Source organism: Centruroides vittatus, unplaced genomic scaffold (assembly GCF_030686945.1).
Source record: "Centruroides vittatus isolate TY-2023 unplaced genomic scaffold, ASM3068694v2 contig_878, whole genome shotgun sequence".
Classification (NCBI taxonomy): domain Eukaryota; kingdom Metazoa; phylum Arthropoda; class Arachnida; order Scorpiones; family Buthidae; genus Centruroides; species Centruroides vittatus.
The window spans coordinates 1,258,514-1,280,291 of NW_027122570.1; the positions used below are offsets into that span (position 1 = coordinate 1,258,514).

The following is a 21,778-nucleotide window of genomic DNA, read 5'->3' on the forward strand; positions in this document are numbered from 1 at the left end:
ATGATTATTAGAATTACTAGTAGTGTTCAGTTGGGTGAAGATATACCTATGGTCACCGGCAGAATCTATGTCAGTAGTGTAACAGTGGTCAGCTGTAGGGGTGATGTGACTGTTTCCTAATGTTAGGTCAATCCAACTTTCTCGTGGTACAGGAGTAGGTTGGAAGGGTGCTGGTGTTCAAATGAGTAAGGTTGTATTGGGCCATGGTTTCGTTAACTATGTTACCCTGAAGGTCATCTTTTGGACTATGCCAGGTCACAGACTTGGCATTGAACCTATTAGGATAGGTTTATCTTTGTATGAGTTCAGGAGGTGGTGAATGTCTTCAATGGCCATCTCATTGTTAGTGGTGTCTGGAATGTAGACAGAACATATGTAAAGGTGAGTGTTATTGTCTGTAACACAGATGGTGGTAAAGTATTCTGTGGTGTGTTGGGAGACAAGACAGGCAGTCAGGCAGTAATGTTTTTGTTCCTGATGATAATACCAACCTTGATGCAATAGCCAGGGTCCTGAGCTGGATAGACTTTCCAGTCATTGAACCTGACTATCATGTTGTTAATAGTGTAGGGTTCTTGGATCATGATGTCTGTATTCACCAAGGGTGGCAGAGTAACTGGGACAACAGTAACACTGGGAGGACAACATACCGCTTCTGTCCCTTGCTGGCAAACAGGGCAAAGTTTTCCTACTTTACCCCTTCCTATGAATTCACGCAAATTATGACGGGCCACAGAAACTTTAAAGGTTAACTGGCCCATTTCCTCAGCAAAAGGAATGGGCATTGCCATTGACCGATTGGGGAATGGGATGACAGCGATCATATGCTGTTCCGTTGCTCTCTGTATGAGGACAAACGGAGACAACTGATACAAGCAGTGATGCAGGAGTATGAAGTGTGGCTGTGTCCGGCAAGTCTTCTACTCAGCAATAAAGATATTTTCAAAAAATTTAAAGACTTTATTCACCATATTAAGGTGCTCAGCTAATTGGGGATGGGTGGAGGAAAACCTCCCTATTCCATGGTTTCTTTCTTAGCGCCACTGTTCTTCACTCTGGTACTCAAGCGGCCTTAGTTTCTGTTTGCTATCATCTGCAAGCTCACGTCGGGATCTACTTTTTATTCTGTATATATTTGCAATTTTATTTTGGCTAATTGTAAAGGGTGTATATATGTTCAACCCATCCTAAAGTGTATTTTGTTGTAACTGCGCTGTGTACTTTTGATTATGTATCTCCTACATATTATTTGGACTGCTGCATCAGTCTTGTAATTGTGACTGTTATCTATAATTTTCAGTTCCCAGCCAGACCTCTTGTGACCCCTTTTCCTTTTCTCCCCTTTCCCCCAGGCTATACATTTTGGTAAGGCCGTCTCTTTCACAACTATCAACTATCTGTATTGTGTACATTGAAAGTGTGAATGAGGAGAAAGCAGGCAGCATTGCATTTCTGTGCATTAATCTGTATGAGTTTATAGCTGCCTGTGTTCATATTGTGTACGGGTGCATTATTCATAGCTGACCCTACTGGCAGCTTGTGTTTTCATGCCGTTTGGTTATGGGGCACTGTTGAGAGAATGCGTTATGCACAGTCTTATGTTTGCACCCTTTTGGTAGAGTGTTACTGGCCTTCACACAATTAACACAGCATGGTTCCTGACAAACCTTGTAGCTGTGGTTGCCCATGCAGTGACTACAGTGTAGTTTTTCTGTACATTTATTAGCTAGATGGCCATAACCACAGCATTTGTAGCAGCGAGTGAGAGGAATGTAGTCATCTACAGCTATCGTTGCCCATTGCACACTAACATACTGCTGTGGAATTAGTGTGTTCCTGATACTAGGAGTTACCTGAAGGATAACGTGTAATCTAGAAGTGTCTGTTGTGTTGTGGTTTATTTTGGTTATAACACAGCAAGAGTCTTGAAATTCCTGGAATGTGTGTGTAGTATTTATTGCAGTGTTCTGGATGTGGAGTTCCTCTATGAAGGTGATGGTGACAGCATCACCCAGGACATTTAACAGAATAACCTTAGGTTGTTTGGCTGCCAGGTATCTGATTTCTAACCTATCCGTTAATGTTTTTACTGAGTTTATGGCAGCTACCATTTTGTCGCTGTCAGCCTTTGTATTTAACTGAATGCAAACTCCATTTTTCCTAATTTTCCTGAGTGCTTTAACTGAGATTCCTAACTGACTAGGTTTTATGTTCATAGTGAGTGTTTGTCTTATTTTGTCCTGAGTGATATTAATGTTTTCTTTTGGAAAAACAAGAACCACATGTGTGCCAGCACTGAACTGTGTATGTTTTTGGACTGTTTTCTGGATAATTTTGGTGTTTGTTGTGTTAGACCTAGCAGCAACACCAGCATAGGAGGAGGTTGGTAAGCTAGTCAGAATAGTGTTTTTTGCGGTGTCCAATATTTTGTTGACTTTGCTATCAATGAGAGAGCAGACCTTGGAAACCTCCTGTTGAATATGACAGACACTATCGGCTAGGGATTTCGAAACTGCTTTGCTAGTTAAACTATTCAGCATATCAACATTGTTGTTGGGACAATGAACTGATGCTCGGATAGTTTCGGCTGCTAGCAAGAAAAGATCATTTGCAGCTTCACAAATTTTTGTTCTGTTCTCTTTCTGAACAGTAGAGCTGCATTCTTTGGGACAGTTTCCCAAAATAATGTCCAAAAGCTCCCTAAGTTTTTTGAGGACCAATGAGACGTCCGAGCATGGGCTCCTGGCCCCAGTGTTTCCAGAACTAGATGGACACACCATCCAGAAAGACCCTTAAACTACTTAAACTACCTTAAAACTAATAACTTATAACTTAAACCAAAGAAAAGAACAGGAGAACTGAAAACCAAATGCAAAGCAGTATAACCAAAAAACTCGAAAATGGGGTGGCCTAGAAAGACAAAACTAACAGGGAACAAAGCACCACTAAGGGAATGAATTATAAAGGAAAAACTAACTACAAAAATCAGGAACCACACAAATGCCAAAATACTAACTAACACCAATAAAGCTATGAAAATGGCTAGGCAGTTGAAACTGGCTAGTAAGGCCTAACTATGAACTTACAACTGAAAAGGCTGAAGAATGACTCAGAAAAACTTGAAAAACCAAAAATATTGCAATGCAGATAAAATACTGCAATGCAGTAAAACCAGAAAAACTCAAAAACTAATTGACTGAGTAAAACCAAAATTATAGGGGAAGCTAAACACCTGAAGACCTAATTAACTACAAAAACTATCTAACTTAGACCTAAACTAAGACAAGACTGACTGAAAAACACCCTAAAAACTGAAAATTTACAAAAGCCAGCCAAAAACAAGAAGGTGATTGAGTGGAAATTGAAAATGAGTAAATTTAACTCGATTGAATTAAAGAAACTATTTGTTTCTGCCTGGCAAAGCCAAAACAGAAACTGAGCTAGCTAAGCCTAACAAATGAAAAATCTGGCCTATTGAGAACAAAAAACTGACTCAAAATCTAAGCACTAACACAAATACTAACTAAAATGACAAAAATCAGCAGAAAAATCACTCAATAGATCAATAAGAAAAAGACCTCAGCAAAAAGCTCTGGTGAATCAAACATATTTTTAGACTTATCTAAAAATTCTGTAATTAGTCTGGAAACAGGGGAGGACCCAATTCTTGCATTCTGTGAAAACGGGTAAGGTTGACTGTAACGTAATAATCTTAATTTTCGCTGAAACGGTTAGGAGTTGAAAGTTGAAATTTGGTACACAATTAGGGTACCAAATTTAAGTACCAAAGTGTTAAGTAACGATGATAGTGTGAAGTAACAATGGAGAACAAGAGAAAGCGACGTGCAAGATTTACGGGCTCTGGAAAAAAAAAAAGGAAAAAGAAAAAGAGTAATATGTTAGAACACATTCGATTTTCAAATTTAAATGGATTAGTTCGGTTTTTCTCGACCTTTCTTCTTTAGAACGTTCAATGAAAATCGAACGATATAACCAGAACACATTGTGAAAATTGAACAGTATTAGAACATTCGATTTTCAAATTTGACCTTTCTTTAGAAATACTTAGTTTGTTGATGAAATTACTCTTTTTCTTTTGTGACTATAACGTAATAATCTTAATCTTCGCTATCATTACTTTTGCCCGAGCAATGCCGTGTCTACCTGCTAGTTTGAATATATTCATACATTCATCAATTAGTATGCAAAATTTCTTTTCTTAAAACTTTGATTTTAAGAAATGAATTTGCACTCTGAAATATGATATAAGATTTTGAAATATGGACTAAATATACTGTACTTTGAAATTATTGAAGTATGTAAATATTTCAGTAGTATCTTGCTATATTGATGTCTTGTGAAATCATGTTCAAAAAATATTTTACTTGCTTTTTCATTTTTCTTCTATCATTTATTATCAAAATATGTATAATGCATTTATTAAAAATAATATAGTATAGTCTATAATTAATATCAGGATTTTGTGAAGACACTTCTGATGAAACACATTTAGCTTTTTTTATGCTTGTGCTCTTCCAACTCTCACAAGCATAAAATGCTACTAGTGAAACAGTTACATGTGATAGAGAGGGATCTTTGTCTCAGTTAATTAATGATGAGATCCAAATTGGTTGCATTTGTTGGAATATTACTGCAGTTTTTCCAAGCACCAAAGCAAGATGATGGCAATAAAGCAAAAGTCTGTTTTAGTATAACCTATGTATGCAAATTGTATTGGTGAATGTTTTAAATTGGCTGGTGATTAATGGCTATTGATGCTTTATTTTGCACTGTTCCAAACTGCATAATTTTATTTTTGGTATTAATTTTTAGCTCATTGGAGATATTCTAACAAATGTTTGTTTAATTAATATGGTACTTGTTTAGAGAGCAAAAACTCTGATTTCTGTTTTTATCTTCCTAGCTATTCTCTTCTGCTCAGACAGTAGAGAGTATTTTTTTTCGTTCTTATTGTGATAACATAATAAAAAGTTTTTATTAAGTGAATGCAACTGCATATGTATCCTTGTCTTAGAAGCTAACAAGTTATGGGCCTAGTTTTGTGTGAAAGCAGTGAAAGAAAATAAAGGTCTCTGCAAGCAGTGAAAATGGCTGATTCTATTTTGACAAAGTTATCAGGTAAATTCAACTTGAAATAACAGAAGTGAAACTGGAACCTGAAATGGCTAAGTAGAAAGCACAAAGTACTATCTGTCTGAATGTAGAAGATAATCAGATGATGAATATATGCAAGAGTTCATTGCCAAGGAATATGTAGGAATAACTTAGAAAGGTACAGTACATGAATGAGCCAACCTCAATAACTGATTATATCTCTTAGGAAAATTGTTTCAAAGTTAATAAGAATGAAAAGATGCAAGAATATATTAGATGTACCCTGCAACTAGTGGAGCATCTGCATGGCATTGGAGAAAAAATTGGAGACTTTCAAGTGGTGGCATTATTATTCAGCAGACTTCCAGATAGCTATGAAACACTTGTTACGGTGCTCAATACCCACCCAGATGACAAACATGCTTGAATATAAAGGTAAACTGGCAGACAAATATAAACAAAAAATTGAAAATTTAAATGATACACATACAGGTAAGATAGAGTCAGCATTGAACATTTAGAATAAGATTGACAGAAACTGTAAACATAGAAATGCCTATCAGTGTTATAACTGCAAGAAATTTGGATGTGTTAAATATAATTATTTATTTTTGAAAAATTGGAGGATTATGGATCAACAAAATTATAATAAACAAAACATTGAAAGTGCCATTTGTAAGGATAATTCTTCAGATTCAGAGATGGATTTTGCAGCAGGTATAGATGCAATGAACTCACATTTATACAACTTTCTAGGTAAAAAACTGGTACCAATAAGTATCACCTCTAAGTCTTTAAGCCTTTAGAATTTCCAGTACAGTTCAAAGATAATGATGAACAAACGTTTTTGATCCATAATCTAGATCTGCTTCAGGTTCAAAAATGTTCCATTGTGGAATGCCCAGAATTTCGAATGTTTTTAAATACAAATTGCTTGAATCATTAATGTATTGATAATAAAGATGTGAATGCTTGCACCCCATAACTATATTTTAATGCTGTGGCCAATCATGATACTCACATTTATAGTGCATCAATTCAGATGCTATGAATCTTATGACAAATAATGTGCATTTCTTTGTCAGTTTGAAATATATGCCAGGGTCAGACAAACCCGGCATATAAACCAACTGCGAAATCTGGAGGCGTTAGAAATTTTTAAAGCAGACTGCAAAGGCCTGTCAGTCAATTTTAAGGAAGAGAAACAACTATCGAGAGCATGGCAGGCAATTTATGATGCAACACTATAACAACTAGCGCAAGCTCGCATCTTTTGAATATTTAAATTTTAAAAGATTCAAAAAAATAAATTCAAGGATAGAAAACATCGGAAACTGGAAATTTGAAAATTAGAATAAAACCAGAAAATATTTATAGAACACCTGAAGAAGACCTTAAAAAGTGGGTCAAAAACGTTAGTGATACGTTCTGAGTTTTTACCTGCAAAACTATACAAGGTTAGTGAGACGTATTTGTATTATCGCTTTGTTCATTGGATGGAATTGATTAGTATCATTTATTATTTGTGAAGTGGTTGTTCATCAACATCAATGTCTGAGGAGAAAGTGTCGATCGTATGCGAGGTTGTGAGGTCAAATAGACAGAAGTCAATTGAGCAGATCGCCAAGACAGAGGAATTTTGGTTAGAAGTTGTCATTCCATCCTGCATGATCAATTGAACATGCCATGCACTGTGTTTGTCAACACACAATGCCACAAATGTTCATGGCAGTCCTCATGCAATTTCTACCTCTTCCCCTGGTTGAAAGATACCATCAAGGGATGTCACTTCAAGAATGCGGATGAGGTTATATAGAGTGCGACATCTGCATTGCTGTTGCAAGACAGCTTCCAAGAATGTTTTCAGCAGCTATACCAGCATTAGTAAAAGTGTGTAGTTGCCAAAGGACAATACTTTGAAGGATATGTTGATTGATTTGTCAATTGTACACATACTTTTGAGTAATAAATCAATTCTGGGAACTTTTTGAAGCTACCTTGTATGAGGCTGATTCAAAAAGTAAGGTAACAAGAGTTTCCACGGGTGTCATATACCTCCTCTTGTTCGAATTTTCCATTAGGGCAGCAGCAAAAGACCACACCTTTATCGCATAGGCATTACTTGGCACAATGTTGCATCAAACTCTTGCAATACCATCTTGAAGATGGCTGCACTCACAGAAACATGGTCAAACGTGGAAGTGCGTAGTGTGATTTGGTTTCTGTGTCTAAAGGGCAACTCACTAGTAGAAATTCATCGTAAACTTATTGAAGTGTACAGTAGTAATGTCATGTCATGAAAGCAGGTGTGGGTTTGGTGCACTGAGTTCGATGAAGGCAGAACAGATATGCAAACTGAGTAAAGATCTGGTAGGCAAAACACATCTTCCACAGATGACAATCTGTGCTGTATTGAAGGTCTGATTCAGGATGAAGTGATTTCCATTTCTTCAGACCATTGAAGAAGCACATGAGTGGTAGGCGATTCCAAACTGATATGGAAGTTCAGCAAGTTGTCATGACATGTCTGAAGGGACTTGATGCAGATTTCTTCTCTGCTGGCATCGATGCCTTGTTATTTCATTGGAATAAATGTTTGGACAAGCATAGTGATTATGTTGAAAAATAAGATGTACTGTACCTACCAGTGCCATAATAATCTGTACCACTATATCTGCTTTTGAAATAAAATTTGTATAGGAGAACTCACGTTACCTTACTTTTTGAATTGCCTATGTATACATCACAACCTGAAGGATACATCAAATCTGGAAAGAAACATTTTGTCTGCAGGTTACCTTAATCACTATAAGGACTTGAACAATCAGCCTGATATTTGAACACTAGAATAAATAAATTTTTATTAAAGCAATGATCTAAATAAAATCTAACCAATCCATGTATATTCTAAGTTCAAGAAAGGACAGTGGAACATATATTGATGATTTAGTAATTATTAGTGATGTAACGAATAGTATATTTGGCTCAGGCTGAATACTGAATATTCGGCCAGGAGTGTGGCCAAATGGCCGAATATTTGGCCAAACTATTCGGCTTGATTATCGCATGTATGAAAATTGGCGCACAAACCGCATTATGGCAAGGATCGCGCACCCTGCTCTCTATTGGCCCGCTGTCACTACGATTTTTTCTTCCAGTAGGTCTAAATTATTTAAATTAATTAATTAAATTATAATTATTAAAGTTAATATGAGATGGAGTCTAACATCTACCTCTAGTGCCAAATTGGTTTATAATTTATGTAATAGCCGTAAATAGCCCAATATGATTCGGCAGTTGTTGGTATTTAGATGTAAGTTATAACTTATAAGTTATTTTATTTGCAATCAATCTTTTTAACTCTTTAATTAAGCACTAAAATTTTGTTTTTACTACGTATTTGTAGACTGAATAGTATCCTAAGGATATACTTTAGTGGGGACATATGGTCTAGTTTCTCCCCAGTTGTGGAACAGTTCAAATATATTATTGGGGGTTTCTATTTGTAAAGTTTTGTGATATTTTGTTGCTATTGTTTTTGTCAATATTTTTAAAATTAACATGATTTCAAATGTTATCTTTTGTATATAATGAGAAATGCTCATTCTTTGCTTTATATATAAAATAGATTATATATTAGTTACTCATCTTCTAGAAATAGATAAATAATTCTTTCATTAAATACGATAAGTTTCAATAAAACTTTTCGTAAATCATTTAAAAATATTATTTTAAAATGATAAAAAATATTAAAATATATAAGAATACGAATATAACATAATTAACTAAACAATAACATTAATGCCCGATACATTCTAACCTACATGCCATCAATGCTATAAGATATCAGGCTAGATAAAGGCTATAATATTATTTAATTACGAAATAATTAAATACTAGAGTTAGATGCTATTTCTTACTAACCTTAATAATGATAATTTAATGTTCAGCATTAGTAAAAGTTACCAAAATGATTAATTTACTGTGTTTTTGTTATTTCTTATTTTTGTTTTTAGGTATTCACTGTTTGGCCGAATAGTGATTAAATATTCGGTATTCGGCCAAGTAGTGAAAAATAGGCCGAATACTGGGTAGTAACCGAATATTTGTTACATCACTAGTAATTATTCAATTTGATGAGAAAGCTGTCACAAATATCGGAGAATGGCTTAATCAGAGCTTTGAAATCAAAGATCTCAATGACATCACATACTATTTAGGAATTTAGATTCAATGAGAAAACGATAGAAGCTTATTTGCATCAGTGAACAAAAATCAATCAGATTATTGAAAATTATGGATTAAAGCAGGCTTAAGGAGCATCTATGCTGATGGATGCAAATAATCTGAAACATGATAATGAGAGTGATCTTTTGTCAAATAATGACATATGTAGACAAGCAGTGGAGATATTTTTATGTATGATTACAACCATATGCCCTGATATAGGGCATATAATGGGTACAATTAGAATTCTCTGCAGAAAAGTAAGTAATCGTCGATAGGACTGGAAAACACAGTTAAATTTGCATATAGTATGCATAAAAATAATTTATTGAAATATACAAAGCATTTTATTAATTAACTAGCAGATGAGACCAGCATTGCTTGGGCAAAACATAACAACAACAAAGATTAAGATTATTGGATTATTTTGTTATTTTTAACTCTTGTATTATATTATATTATCTAAGAAACTCAACATCACCTTAACACCGGGGGTGAAATTAACACTAAATCTGGAACCTGTTACCAGTGTAAATCATGTGAAAAAACCTTTCTTCACAAACGTTTTCAAACTTTTTAAAATAGTTCTTCCTCAAATAAAAAAAATCCGATGGAATGCTTAAAAAAATAGAACATAACAATTTAAAACAAGATCAAATGCTTGCTTAATGAAACTTGTGATGGGCATTTTTTTACCTGAGGAAGAAGTATTTTAAAAAGTTCAAAAACGTTTGTGAAGAAAGGTTTTTTCACATGATTTACACTGGTAACAGGTTCTGGATTTAGTGTTTACTATATTATCATATTTGATTTATATAACCACAGAGGTTATCTTACATAAGGGTTTATCACATCGATTGCCCATTCTAACACATTTTAAAAATTCTTTAAATTGTGGACAGTAGAGGAAGAAAATTTGTAAAATATGTTAGATTGGTCACTCGGTGTGATAAATCTTTATGTAAGATAACCTTTGTGGTTATATAAATCAAATACTATAATATAACAAATCTTAAAACAAAAACCATATAAAGAGTTTGGTTACTTCATCCTATTATTGTCACATTTATCATGATGCTCGGATGATAACAATTGAAAATGTGATATCTTAAATTCTTAACATATCATATTTTTTCCTAATGTTAACTCTAAGAAACTGTACCATTTACAGCCAAATATCAAACTGTAATCTGCCACCAATCAAATTTTGCAAAAGAAAAAAAAAAAAAAACGGACCAAATATTTAAATTCAGCACCCTTGAAAACCACTTAAATCATATTTTGTGCAAGCTGGTAACCTCATATTATGTAATTTTCCTATTCGAATGCCACCATACAGCTGGTCCGATAGGAAGAAAGAACTGTTGCAGAAGAGGGTTGAAGTAATTCGAACAAAAGTAGTCATTAACCTCCTCCTAGAAGAGAGTATGGTCAATGACTACTAATTAATACCGATCTACTATTAATATTTGAAAAGTGATCTGTGTTGGTTAGGTTGTGATGCCACACGTGATCAAAGTTGCTAACCTTAACGTCCGTAAGATTTCATATAAAACTTGTTTAAATAAAAAAAAATACTTGTAAAATGCAAGAATAATTGCTTTTATGTGATAATAAAGTGTTTATATTTTTGCAACAGACTGTATAAACTATGTGAGAAGTATGTCCTTATAAATATTGCATTTATAGAAAAATTATTGAAAAAAATTGTAGACCTATAAATTTCCACTGTCCTTCCTTAGTCTCGAGAATGGAGTTAGATAAATGAAAATCGAGACCAAATATAGAAAGCTCAGTGCAAGAGGTCCAGATTGACTTTGTATGAACATCCAGTTTGGACTGAAAGTCATGTTACTGCAATTCAAAATTTTTTTCTGAACAAAGTTAGATAGATGACTGGCATGACTCTATTGCTACTAGGAAAAGTATGATGTACAGAGGCAAGACTACCACTAAAAGAATTGAGAATATTGTAATGAAAAATTGCACCAAGCTGCAATTTTTCATTACAATAAACACCGGTGCAATAAACACTAAGCTCGACGCAACAAACACTAAGCTGCATTGTGAAAATGTCACAATAAATAATCATTCGTTAGAATTAGTTTAGTTTATTTGGTCACAACAACATGCCACATGAGCGATTTGCTGAGGAGAATGCATTTCGGGAAGACTTTTATGGGAAGCTGGACCCTATTTAGGTGTTACTAATGTGAAGAAAACCTGGAAAACTCCATATGGCCAGCCCGTTGGCCATGTTCAAACCCACAACAAACTAACTACTAGTTTCGGTAGTTTTATCCACTCAGCTACTAGAGGGCACTTATTAGAATTAAGAAAGTACTATTCAGATACATCGCCAACTGCCATATATAATCAGGCTAACTTTTGGATATAAACAATTAAAGATAATTTAATTATAATTATTATTATAAATAATTCATGAATTTAATTATAATAATTATAATTATAATTATAATTTTAATAAGAGATGGCACCTAACGCCTACCTCAAGTGCCAAATTTATTTCTAATCTTTAATCATTTATATCCAAAAGTTAGCCCGATTATTTATGGCAGTTGGCGATGTATTGGTTTAATGTTATCGGGTTTAGTATGATGTTTATTTGTACTATTCAGAAATGAAAAAATTTGAGTGGCAAGTGTTATATGCTACCTGTTGCAGTAAAGTTATAGCATGTCTGTTTTGTGCTATATCATTGTTGCAGTAATTAAGTGAATGTAATACATATATATATATATTTTTAAATTATATCCTTTTTTGTAAGAATTATATTATTATATTTAGTTTATTATTTTGTTAAATTTTTTTCAATAGATGGTACTATGTATAAATCAGCAAATTGAACGTAGATAGAAATTAATTGATTTACAGAAATTCAATAGATATTTTAGGATGGGATATACAATGCTATCTAAGTTAGAAGTATGAAACATAAAGAGTAATTAACACATTTGTGTTGCGGCGTTATTAACAGTTATTTGAAATGTTTCACATTAAAACGCAAGTACTTTCAACAACTTACTGTTGTCATCTTCAGGCGAAATCGAATATTGTGGTTTTTGAATAAATTAGCTTTTTTAACGGACTATTTAAATTACGTAAAACACGTGCGTGGAATTCAATTAAACATATTAAAATGTAAAAACAGGCTGATGTAACATGCTACTCTAATATAAAATAAAGATAGAGGTGCCGTATTTGTGGTGTACCTAACAGAGACAATTTATAATCTAGATTGTGTAAATAAAATTACCCATAATTGTGGAATTTCTAATGTTGGTGCATTGCACGGTGTTAAGGTGGCTATGTAAAGACTCTCCCATATGAATACCTCTCTTCGATCATTGCAAGGTTTTAGCATTTTTGTGTCCCCCCAAAGCAACAAAGAACAACTCACTCTAGTACAGCCTCTGATACCGTATTTTGGCCATTTATCCCTAAAAATAGCACGCATATTTAGAAAACAGGGTTTTCTTTTGCCCATAGTCCCTCAACCAACCTTAAGACGTATGTTGTGCAATGATAGAGATTTTCTCACGTTAAATGAGAAATCCGGAGTTTACAAAATCTTACTAAAGCACACATTATCAGGGGAAGAAATTACTTACATAGGAGCAACCACAAGAATGCTACACACCTGCATTCTTGAACACCAAGAAGATATCAGAAACAATAAACCAACAACAGAATTAGCTAAAAAAGTATTAAATCAAGATTTTCTTCCACTTTGGGGGACACAAAAATGCTAAAACCTTGCAATGATCAAAGAGAGGTATTCATATGGGAGAGCCTTTACATAGCCACCTTAACACCGTGCAATGCACCAATATTAGAAATTCTGCAATTATGGGTAACTTTATTTACACAATCTAGATTATAAATTGTCTCTGTTAGGTACACCACAAATACGGCACCTCTATCTTTATTTTATATTAGAGTAGCATGTTACATCAGCCTGTTTTTACATTTTAATATGTTTAATTGAATTCCACGCACGTGTTTTACTTAATTTAAATAGTCCGTTAAAAAAGCTAATTTATTCAAAAACCACAATATTCGATTTCGCCTGAAGATGACAACAGTAAGTTGTTGAAAGTACTTGCGTTTTAATGTGAAACATTTCAAATAACTGTTAATAACGCCGCAACACAAATGTGTTAATTACTCTTTATTTTATGTTGGCGTGAAGTGTGTTAATACTATTTTGTTATGAAACATAACTGCCGAGTTTCATAGTAATTGGTGGCAAACAAACAAAGAAACATTTTCATTTTTATATATATATATTAATAATAATTTATAATTTTAAGAAATATAAAAAGTTCTATGTTTTTTTACATTTATTTATTTTATATAATGATAGGAATCTTCAGGCAGCAGTCTGTTCTTATTTTGATTTTGAATCACCTAAAGAAAATCTTCCTTCTATGTCATTTGTTAAAGATGTAACTATTGGAGAAGGTGAAGCAATTCCTCCTAACACAAAATTTGTAAAAACTTGGAGAATTCAGAATCATGGTAAGTGAGACTTAATTGTAAATTACAATTTTAGTTTTGAGTTTGTTTATTACATAACAAATTTAATTTTGAAAAATATAAAATACTAATAAATTTGGAATTAAATAAGAAACAGTGATATATTTAAAAAGAGTTAATTACTTACATATTGTCTGTAATTCATCTGTAAAAAGCAAATGTACCATAATCATGTAGACCAGTGATTCTCAACTACTGTGCTGTGGCACTTTAGTGTGCTGCAAGATTTTTGAAGTGTGCCCCCACTGCGAATACCCATACATAAGCAACGTCAGAGTAGTAGTTCAATTAGTTCTATCTTACTAGGGTGCATTTGGAAATTGTAACCAGTGTTACCAGTAACTGCTGATAGTTACCAAGGCGTTTAGAAAACGTGACCTAAATAATCAACTGCATTTAAAAATCACTGTTATGACATCACCAGTTGTCCTGCGGTACTTACTGAAGTAACCATGTGTGCTGCCAAATTTTTAAATTATTAAAAGTGTACTGTGACGAAAAAAAGGTTGAGAATCACTGATGTACATACATGATAAAACTAATCAAAGATTCAGATAATTTTTATTATATTGACTCCATGTGTGAGTGCTTATCTTAGAGTATCAAAGAACATTATAATTTAATTAATAATTAAAAGCACAAAGAGGATACAAAAAATCTTCGTGAAAACATCTTCACACCACAGGCCAACCATACCAGTTAGAACTGGTACGGTTGACCTTTTATTTTAGGCCTCTTCCTTGCCTCTACATCCTAAAATCTGTAAAAAATTTCTCTGGTGATGGTTATACTATAAAAAATTTTTGATTAATTGTTAAAAAAAAACCTGAACAATAAATTTTAATCAAAATTTTTGATTTTGATTAAAATCTATCATTCAAGTTTTTTAAAATTAATTAATAATGCCAATATCCAATTTGCTTTCATGATAGACTTTAAAATGAAATGTTGAGGTAATGTGGAAGAAGCTTAATTATGGAACTGTGATTACACTTAGCTTAGATTGCTGGAGCAGTTATATATTTGTATAATTATCAGTTAATCCATAAATTTGTGCACATTTGTAATTAAAAAAAATTTATAATAAAATTTATTTTAATTTTCTTAATTATAGGTTTGCTGTATTCTTACGTGTTTTAACAAATAATCCAATATTTATAGGTATAGTATTTCGTTCAGCAAATAAAATATCCAAATCATAAAACATTGGATATGCATTTGTACTTGAAATTGAATCTCCACCTATTCTTGTTTCTTTATAAGTACATACAAATTATATAGCACTGAAGAGAAGTTGAGAGTTCACTTTGATCTGAAATGCATTTGTAGAATAAAGAATTGAATAAATTGTATGTTTTAACCTTTGGATATTTTACTTGCTGAACAAAATACTATATTTATAAATATAGGATTATTTAGATAAAACATGTAACTTATTTTAATTCAAAATGTTCTTATTATCACTGGGCTGCAATTTGAAAAAAATTGCAGCCCAGTGATGATAAGTACATTAAGAAAAGACAAACAGACAGACTTTGTTTGTTTGGCTTTCCTTAATGCTGTCTTTCCTTAATCTCAAGAATGGAGTTAGATAAAGATTATTGAAAGATGAGACCAGATATGGAAACCTTAGGGGCAGGAGGCCCTGATTGACTATATACAGATTTTCAATGCAAATTGGAAGTCATATTATTTCAATTCAAAAATTTTCTCCTTAAAGCAGGTTAGATAGATGACCGGCATGATTCTATTGTTAAAGGAAAAGTATGATGTACAGGGGCAACCACTATTAATTTGAGGTGAAGAGCATATATTTTAAGTTAAATAAATTACAAATATGATTAAAAATTGCAGCCTGGCATTGTGAAGATGTCTCAGTAAATAATTGCTTGTTTTTTTTTTACATTTTGCCATCTTGAAAAACTGTTCCAAGTGCTTTTTTATGTCATTATTGGAAACAAAGCACTGTTCATTTAAAGAATTTTGAAGGGAGCAAAACAAGTGTTAATCAAAAGTGGCAAGGTCAGGTGAATATGACATCCCAGCCAAGCTCCAACAATTTTTGCTGTGTTTGCATTGACATATGTGGCCAGGCATTATCATGGTGAAAGACCCTTGTAATTCACCAATTCTGGATGCTTTTCTTGACTCACTGTGTTTAATTTATCCAGCTGGTCACAGTATACATTGGAATTGATCATTTTGTTTTTCAGAAGCAGTTCATAAAACAAAACACCCTTTCAATTCCACCAAATTGAGAGCATAACTTTGCTTGGATGAAGTCCAGCTTTTGAAATGGTGTGCAGCAGTTTGCTGCATTTTCCCCATGATCTTTTGCAATTGATGTTGATGTAAACAATCTACTTTTCATCCCCCATTGCCATTCACTTCAGAAATGGGTCGCTTTCTTCACATTTCTGAGAGATCACAGATGGAAATGTGAGTGATGCACTTTGCTTCACTAAGTTCATGTGGAACACAAACTTGGATACATCAGCAAACATCAAGTTTGCTGATGTATCCAAGTTTGACACAGATGATTTTTCACACTCAATTTCGATATTTGAAGAATATCTGCTATCTCCTACATCATATGGCATGGATTACTGTCAGCTACTACTACTATTTGATCGCAGTTGATCTCAACTGGCTGACTTGATTGTTGTGCATCTTGAATGGAAAAATCTCCAGAACGAAATCTTGCATACCACTTATGGCATACACATTTTTTCACAGCATCCTTTTCATACACCTCACATATGTTTTTTCAAGTTTTCAAGAAAATGTTTGCCTTTTTTGCCCTTTTCAAAACAAAAAAGCATAATGTGTCGATAATGCACATTCTGTTCACTCGTCTTTCGAATACTGACAAACACACAAAACGATACTAATCATCAAGCTTTATTTTTGACAGGTTTTGATGAAATGTTACTTGTCAAACAAACACACTTTTTTAAGGTTAAAACTACTAATAATTGCTTTTCAGAATGTCTATCTATTGGCAAGAACCACACGGACTTATTGGCCAATCCAATAGAACTGTTGGAGCGAAACACGATGTCCAAACTGTAGGGAACCATATGAAAGTAGCTGTCCATACCCATCTGTGTATGAACTGTGGGGAAAATCATATGGCATCCTCCGCATGGTGCCCAAAATGGATAGCAGATAAAAAAATCCAGAACATACAAGTGATAGTATGAACAATCTTGTACTCACTCGTTTAACCTTTATCACCGGTACTGCTTAAACTTCGGAAAACAAACATTTTCGGCCTCACCCGAGGTCTGCTTCAGGTTAAAAGAAAAAAAAACCAGTTTTCAATGATATATATGAACTGCTTGTATAGAAGCAAAGCAGAGATATATGCAGTTATATCTTACTACACTCACATATGCCAATAAACTCATGCAGAAAATTTCACAGGAAGTTCAAACAGAAATCAGCATATCTCCTATGGAATACACCAAAAACATGTGGAATGTGGCAACAAAAAGCATATCCACTATACAGATAATAAAAACAGACTAGCTCTAGAAACAAAACTAAAAACACTGAACACAAAAGTCTGTTCTACCATTCCACCCAACATTGATTTCTGTGAAAACAAAAAATAAAACTCGTAACCAGGACAGCAAACAAACAAAAACCACAGAACAGCATAAAACACATCTCAAAGAGACAAAAACAGCAAATAAACCTATCCTACAAGGAATGGTATCCCCACAATCCACTATTCTGAATATGCAGACTGTAATACTCCATGTAATGTCAAGAGATATGATATAAAACTGATGAACTGAAGGACATAATACAGATGTATGGTCCAGTCTGCATATGCCTACAAGAAACAGAGGCTAAACCAACCGATAATCTTAAATGTAAACACTACAGTGTCTTCTGCAAAAACCACCATTCTACACAAAATGCTTATGGTGGGGTGCCAATTCTAGTCTCACATGAAGTGCCAGTAAGAGAAATTCCTCTGTCCACATTGCTCCATGCTGTGGCAGTCCAAATTTATCATTAGGAACTAGTAGCAGTTTGTAATATTTATCTCCTGCCAGGAAACACAGTAGAACAAACTGACTTAGAATCATCTACATCCAGACAACACCGGGGTGAAGTCAACAACGTACCTTGAACCTGTTACTGGTGTGAGTTACACAAAGGATAAAGTACGTCACAAATGTTTTTGAACTGCTTAAAGTTTTTCCTTAGGTGATACACAGAATAACTGTGAACTTTAAGCTGTTTAAAGATGTTTGTGATGTATTTTATCCTTCGTGTAACTCACACCGGTAACAGGTTCAAGGTATGTTGTTGACTTAGAATCACTAATAAATCAACTCCCAAAACCCTGATCCTGTTGGGAGACTTTAACTGCCACAGTTCAAGCTGGGATAAAAACTACAGAGGACAGATTATCAAAATTCTTCTGAACACACACACATCACTCTGTTTGTACAATACAGGCATTTGTACTCATTTTCACTATCCAAACCGCACCTATTCAGCTATAGATCTCACTATTAGCACACCAGAGACTTTTGAAAATTGGAAGTGGACAGTCCTTCCAAATCTCAAAGACAGTGACTACTTTTCTATAATCTTCTGCCACATAAAGGATCAGCCACTAGAAAACACAGTTTTCCCAGATGGATAATCCAAAAAGCCAATTGGCAAGTATTTACCATGCTTGCTAACTTCACAATAACTACAGACAGGAGCCAGTCAATAGACCAAAAAATACAAAATGTCAGAGACAATTCTACAGGCAGCTCAGAAGTCAATTCCATGCTGAACACAAACTGTATACCAAAAGTATAAATCATGATGGAACCAGGACTGCCTAACAGGCAAGATGAACTCAATATAGAGTGTGGCACAAGTTCAAGTGCAACTCAGCAGAAGAGCATCAGATTCAAGCATGAAAAAGTGAATTCCAGGAAGATCTATCGGTAAAGTAAAAATGAATTCTGAGTGCAATTTATCACATTATTAGGAAGAACAGCAGACAAACAAGACAGAAACTGCTTGGACAGAACATTTGCATACAACTCAAGCACAGCTACTTACACCCAGTCATTTCGGATTCTGAAAGGAAATGCTGAACAAATTTCAATACAGTTTGGTGATATACCAACCAACTCATATAACAGCCCATTCACAATATATGAATTACAACATGCTTTACAGAAAACCAAGAATACAGCTATTGGTCCAGACCAAATCCGACAGGGCGGTGGTGTGTCTTTTTTTTGACGTTGCCAAAAAAAAGACACACCACCGCCCTGTCGATGTACGCCACCAACCCTGAGATAAAGGCAGATTTTGATAAAACCAGCCTCGTTAAAACGTCATTCGACACGGACCGCATCAGGGCCTTGGAGACCCTTGAGATTTACAAGGCGTCAAAATCGGGGAAATGTATTAATTTCAAGGATGGCAACGTATTATCATATGCGTGGCGGTATGTATCCGAAATGCACCCGCAATGGTAGCATCTCAGGATTTTCGTATGGAGTACCGGAAATTTAAAAGGCTTAGGAAGTGATATTGGATATTGGAGTACTGGTATTAGGATTGTTTTCAGACCAAATCCATTATTCCATGCTCCGAAACTTACTGTCAACAGCAAAATTATTGCTACTTGCTATATTTAATTAAATATGGACAGAGCAGAAATACCCACATTCCTGGAAGAAAGCAATAATCATCTCAATCTAGAAACCAAATAAATGTGCAACAAATCCCAAAATTATTGGCCAATAGCCATAAGCTATATGGAGGTTTTCAACACCACCAATCAACAATAGAATGGCTCCTTCTTCTCAAAACAGACACTCAAAAGGCATTCCTTTGATGTAACCATCTGTATCAGTGTTTTTTGACATCATAAAGGCATGTGACAGAACATGGCAGCATGAAATATTGACAGACTTATATGATATTGGACTAAGAAGGAACCTACCAGCTTTTATAGAAGAATTGTTGGCAAACTAGTTTTTTCAAGTCCTAATTGGAAATACACTATCAAACACATTCTAGCAAGAACAAGGAATGCCCCAAGGATTCATCCTCTCACCATTACTTTTTATCATTAAGAGTTAATAAAATGTTAAAACTAGTATTACCCAATATAAAAGGGTCAATGTATGTTGATGATTTACAAATTACATTGTGCAGCAGCAAATATGACCACAACTGACAATAAATAAATTAGAATCCTGGGCACAGTCAAGTGGTTTTACTTTCTCCAAAAAAAAAAAAAAATAGTTTGCATACACTTCGGTAGAATCAAAGGACTACATCCTGAACTAATGATCTGGCTCAGAGATATACAAGTAAATAAAAGAGCAAATGTAAACCAAATTCTTGGTATGATCTTTGACACAATCCTCTTACTTTTAAACTATATTACCTACCTAAAGGCCTGGTGTACATTTGCAATGAATATATTGAAAATCCTGTACAATACCTCTTTGGGAACCAAATGGAAAACTATGCAGAAAATCTACCAGGCATTTATACTGGCAAAACTAGATCATGGAAGTGCAATATAAGGATCTGCAAGTCCATCAAGACTACACCTGCTTGACCCTATTCACCATATAGGAATATGCCTGTTCACAGGACTGTTCCAAACCACACCAATACCAAGCTTATATGCAGAATTAATGGAACCACCTCTGTCTCTGCAAAGATTGCATCTCTCATTACAATTATATGTGAAACTTCAAAACCATAAGGTATCCCTATTACATCAGCTAATAATCTCACCAATTCCAGAAGCTCTTCTTCATCAGCAACTTTCATACAAACCTCTAATTTCTATACATTTGCATACTGACCCACAAGCAGGAAATCTTTCACTGTACATCCATGACCCTTGACTCTCAATACCCCCTATGGCTCTGTCTAGTACTAGATATTCATTTTGACTTACAGAGCTACTCAAAAGCAACAACTCCAAATTCTGTATGCCAACAACTATTCAAAGAACACCGATCTCAATATAATCATACAATGCCCATATATACAGATGATTCAAAATCAACAACAGAAATGCTTTTGTCTGCATTGAGGCTGCCTGCAGAAACAACAGTCTATACTGCAGAACTGTTTGTGATTTTCGTGGCTCTTTGACATATACAAAGATACAATCATAGACAGACTATAATATATACAGACTTATGCAGTTCAGTACAGGCAATCAACAGTTGTAGGTGAATGGACCATTTAACACTTACTTCAACATCTGAAATGTGCAGGAAATACAATAGCTTCCTATTGGTTGCCTGGACATACAGAACTCCAAGGAAATGAAACAGCAGACAAACTTGCAAAACAAGAAAACAGGAACCAAGCAAGAACTGTCAGACCATACTATAAAGACCTGTACAACCATATCAATGAGTACATACACAAAAAATGGCAAGACAACTGGGACAAATAATTTAACAATAAACTACACACCATAAAACCAGAATCAATAAAATGAACAACCAGCCAACAGAAAAATCAGAAAGAAGAAATAGTATAAGTAATAAACATCTGAAAGTCTGATGTGTATAATGAAGTAACCAATGATTGGCTTAAAGATTGGGCTATAAGATATATAGCCCAATCTTTAAGGCAATCGTTGGTTACTTCAGAAGAAACAGTACAACAGTACTGGCCTGACTGAGAACTGGACACAAAGACTAACACAACTATCTAATAACAAGGGATACTCAACTGATATGCTCAACTTGCCGTACCAACTTGCCCACTTACCATCTGACATATATTACTAATGTGCCCTCATTACAAAACAGCCAGAGAATGCTACTGGGAGAATGGGGAGGTAGGCGGAAGCCGTGTCTCCCTTTTC

General features: G+C 34.3%; 1 protein-coding gene across 1 annotated transcript in view; it reads left to right on the forward strand.

The window, feature by feature from the left end:
• The window catches only part of LOC136983202 (protein ILRUN), a 69,809-nt gene that overhangs the window by 9,572 nt on the left and 38,459 nt on the right, over window positions 1-21,778 (forward strand). The window contains exon 2 of the mRNA XM_067279889.1: window positions 13,730-13,884. Within this exon, the coding sequence (XP_067135990.1) occupies window positions 13,730-13,884 (155 nt within the window). The remainder of the gene's footprint in view (window positions 1-13,729; window positions 13,885-21,778) is intronic.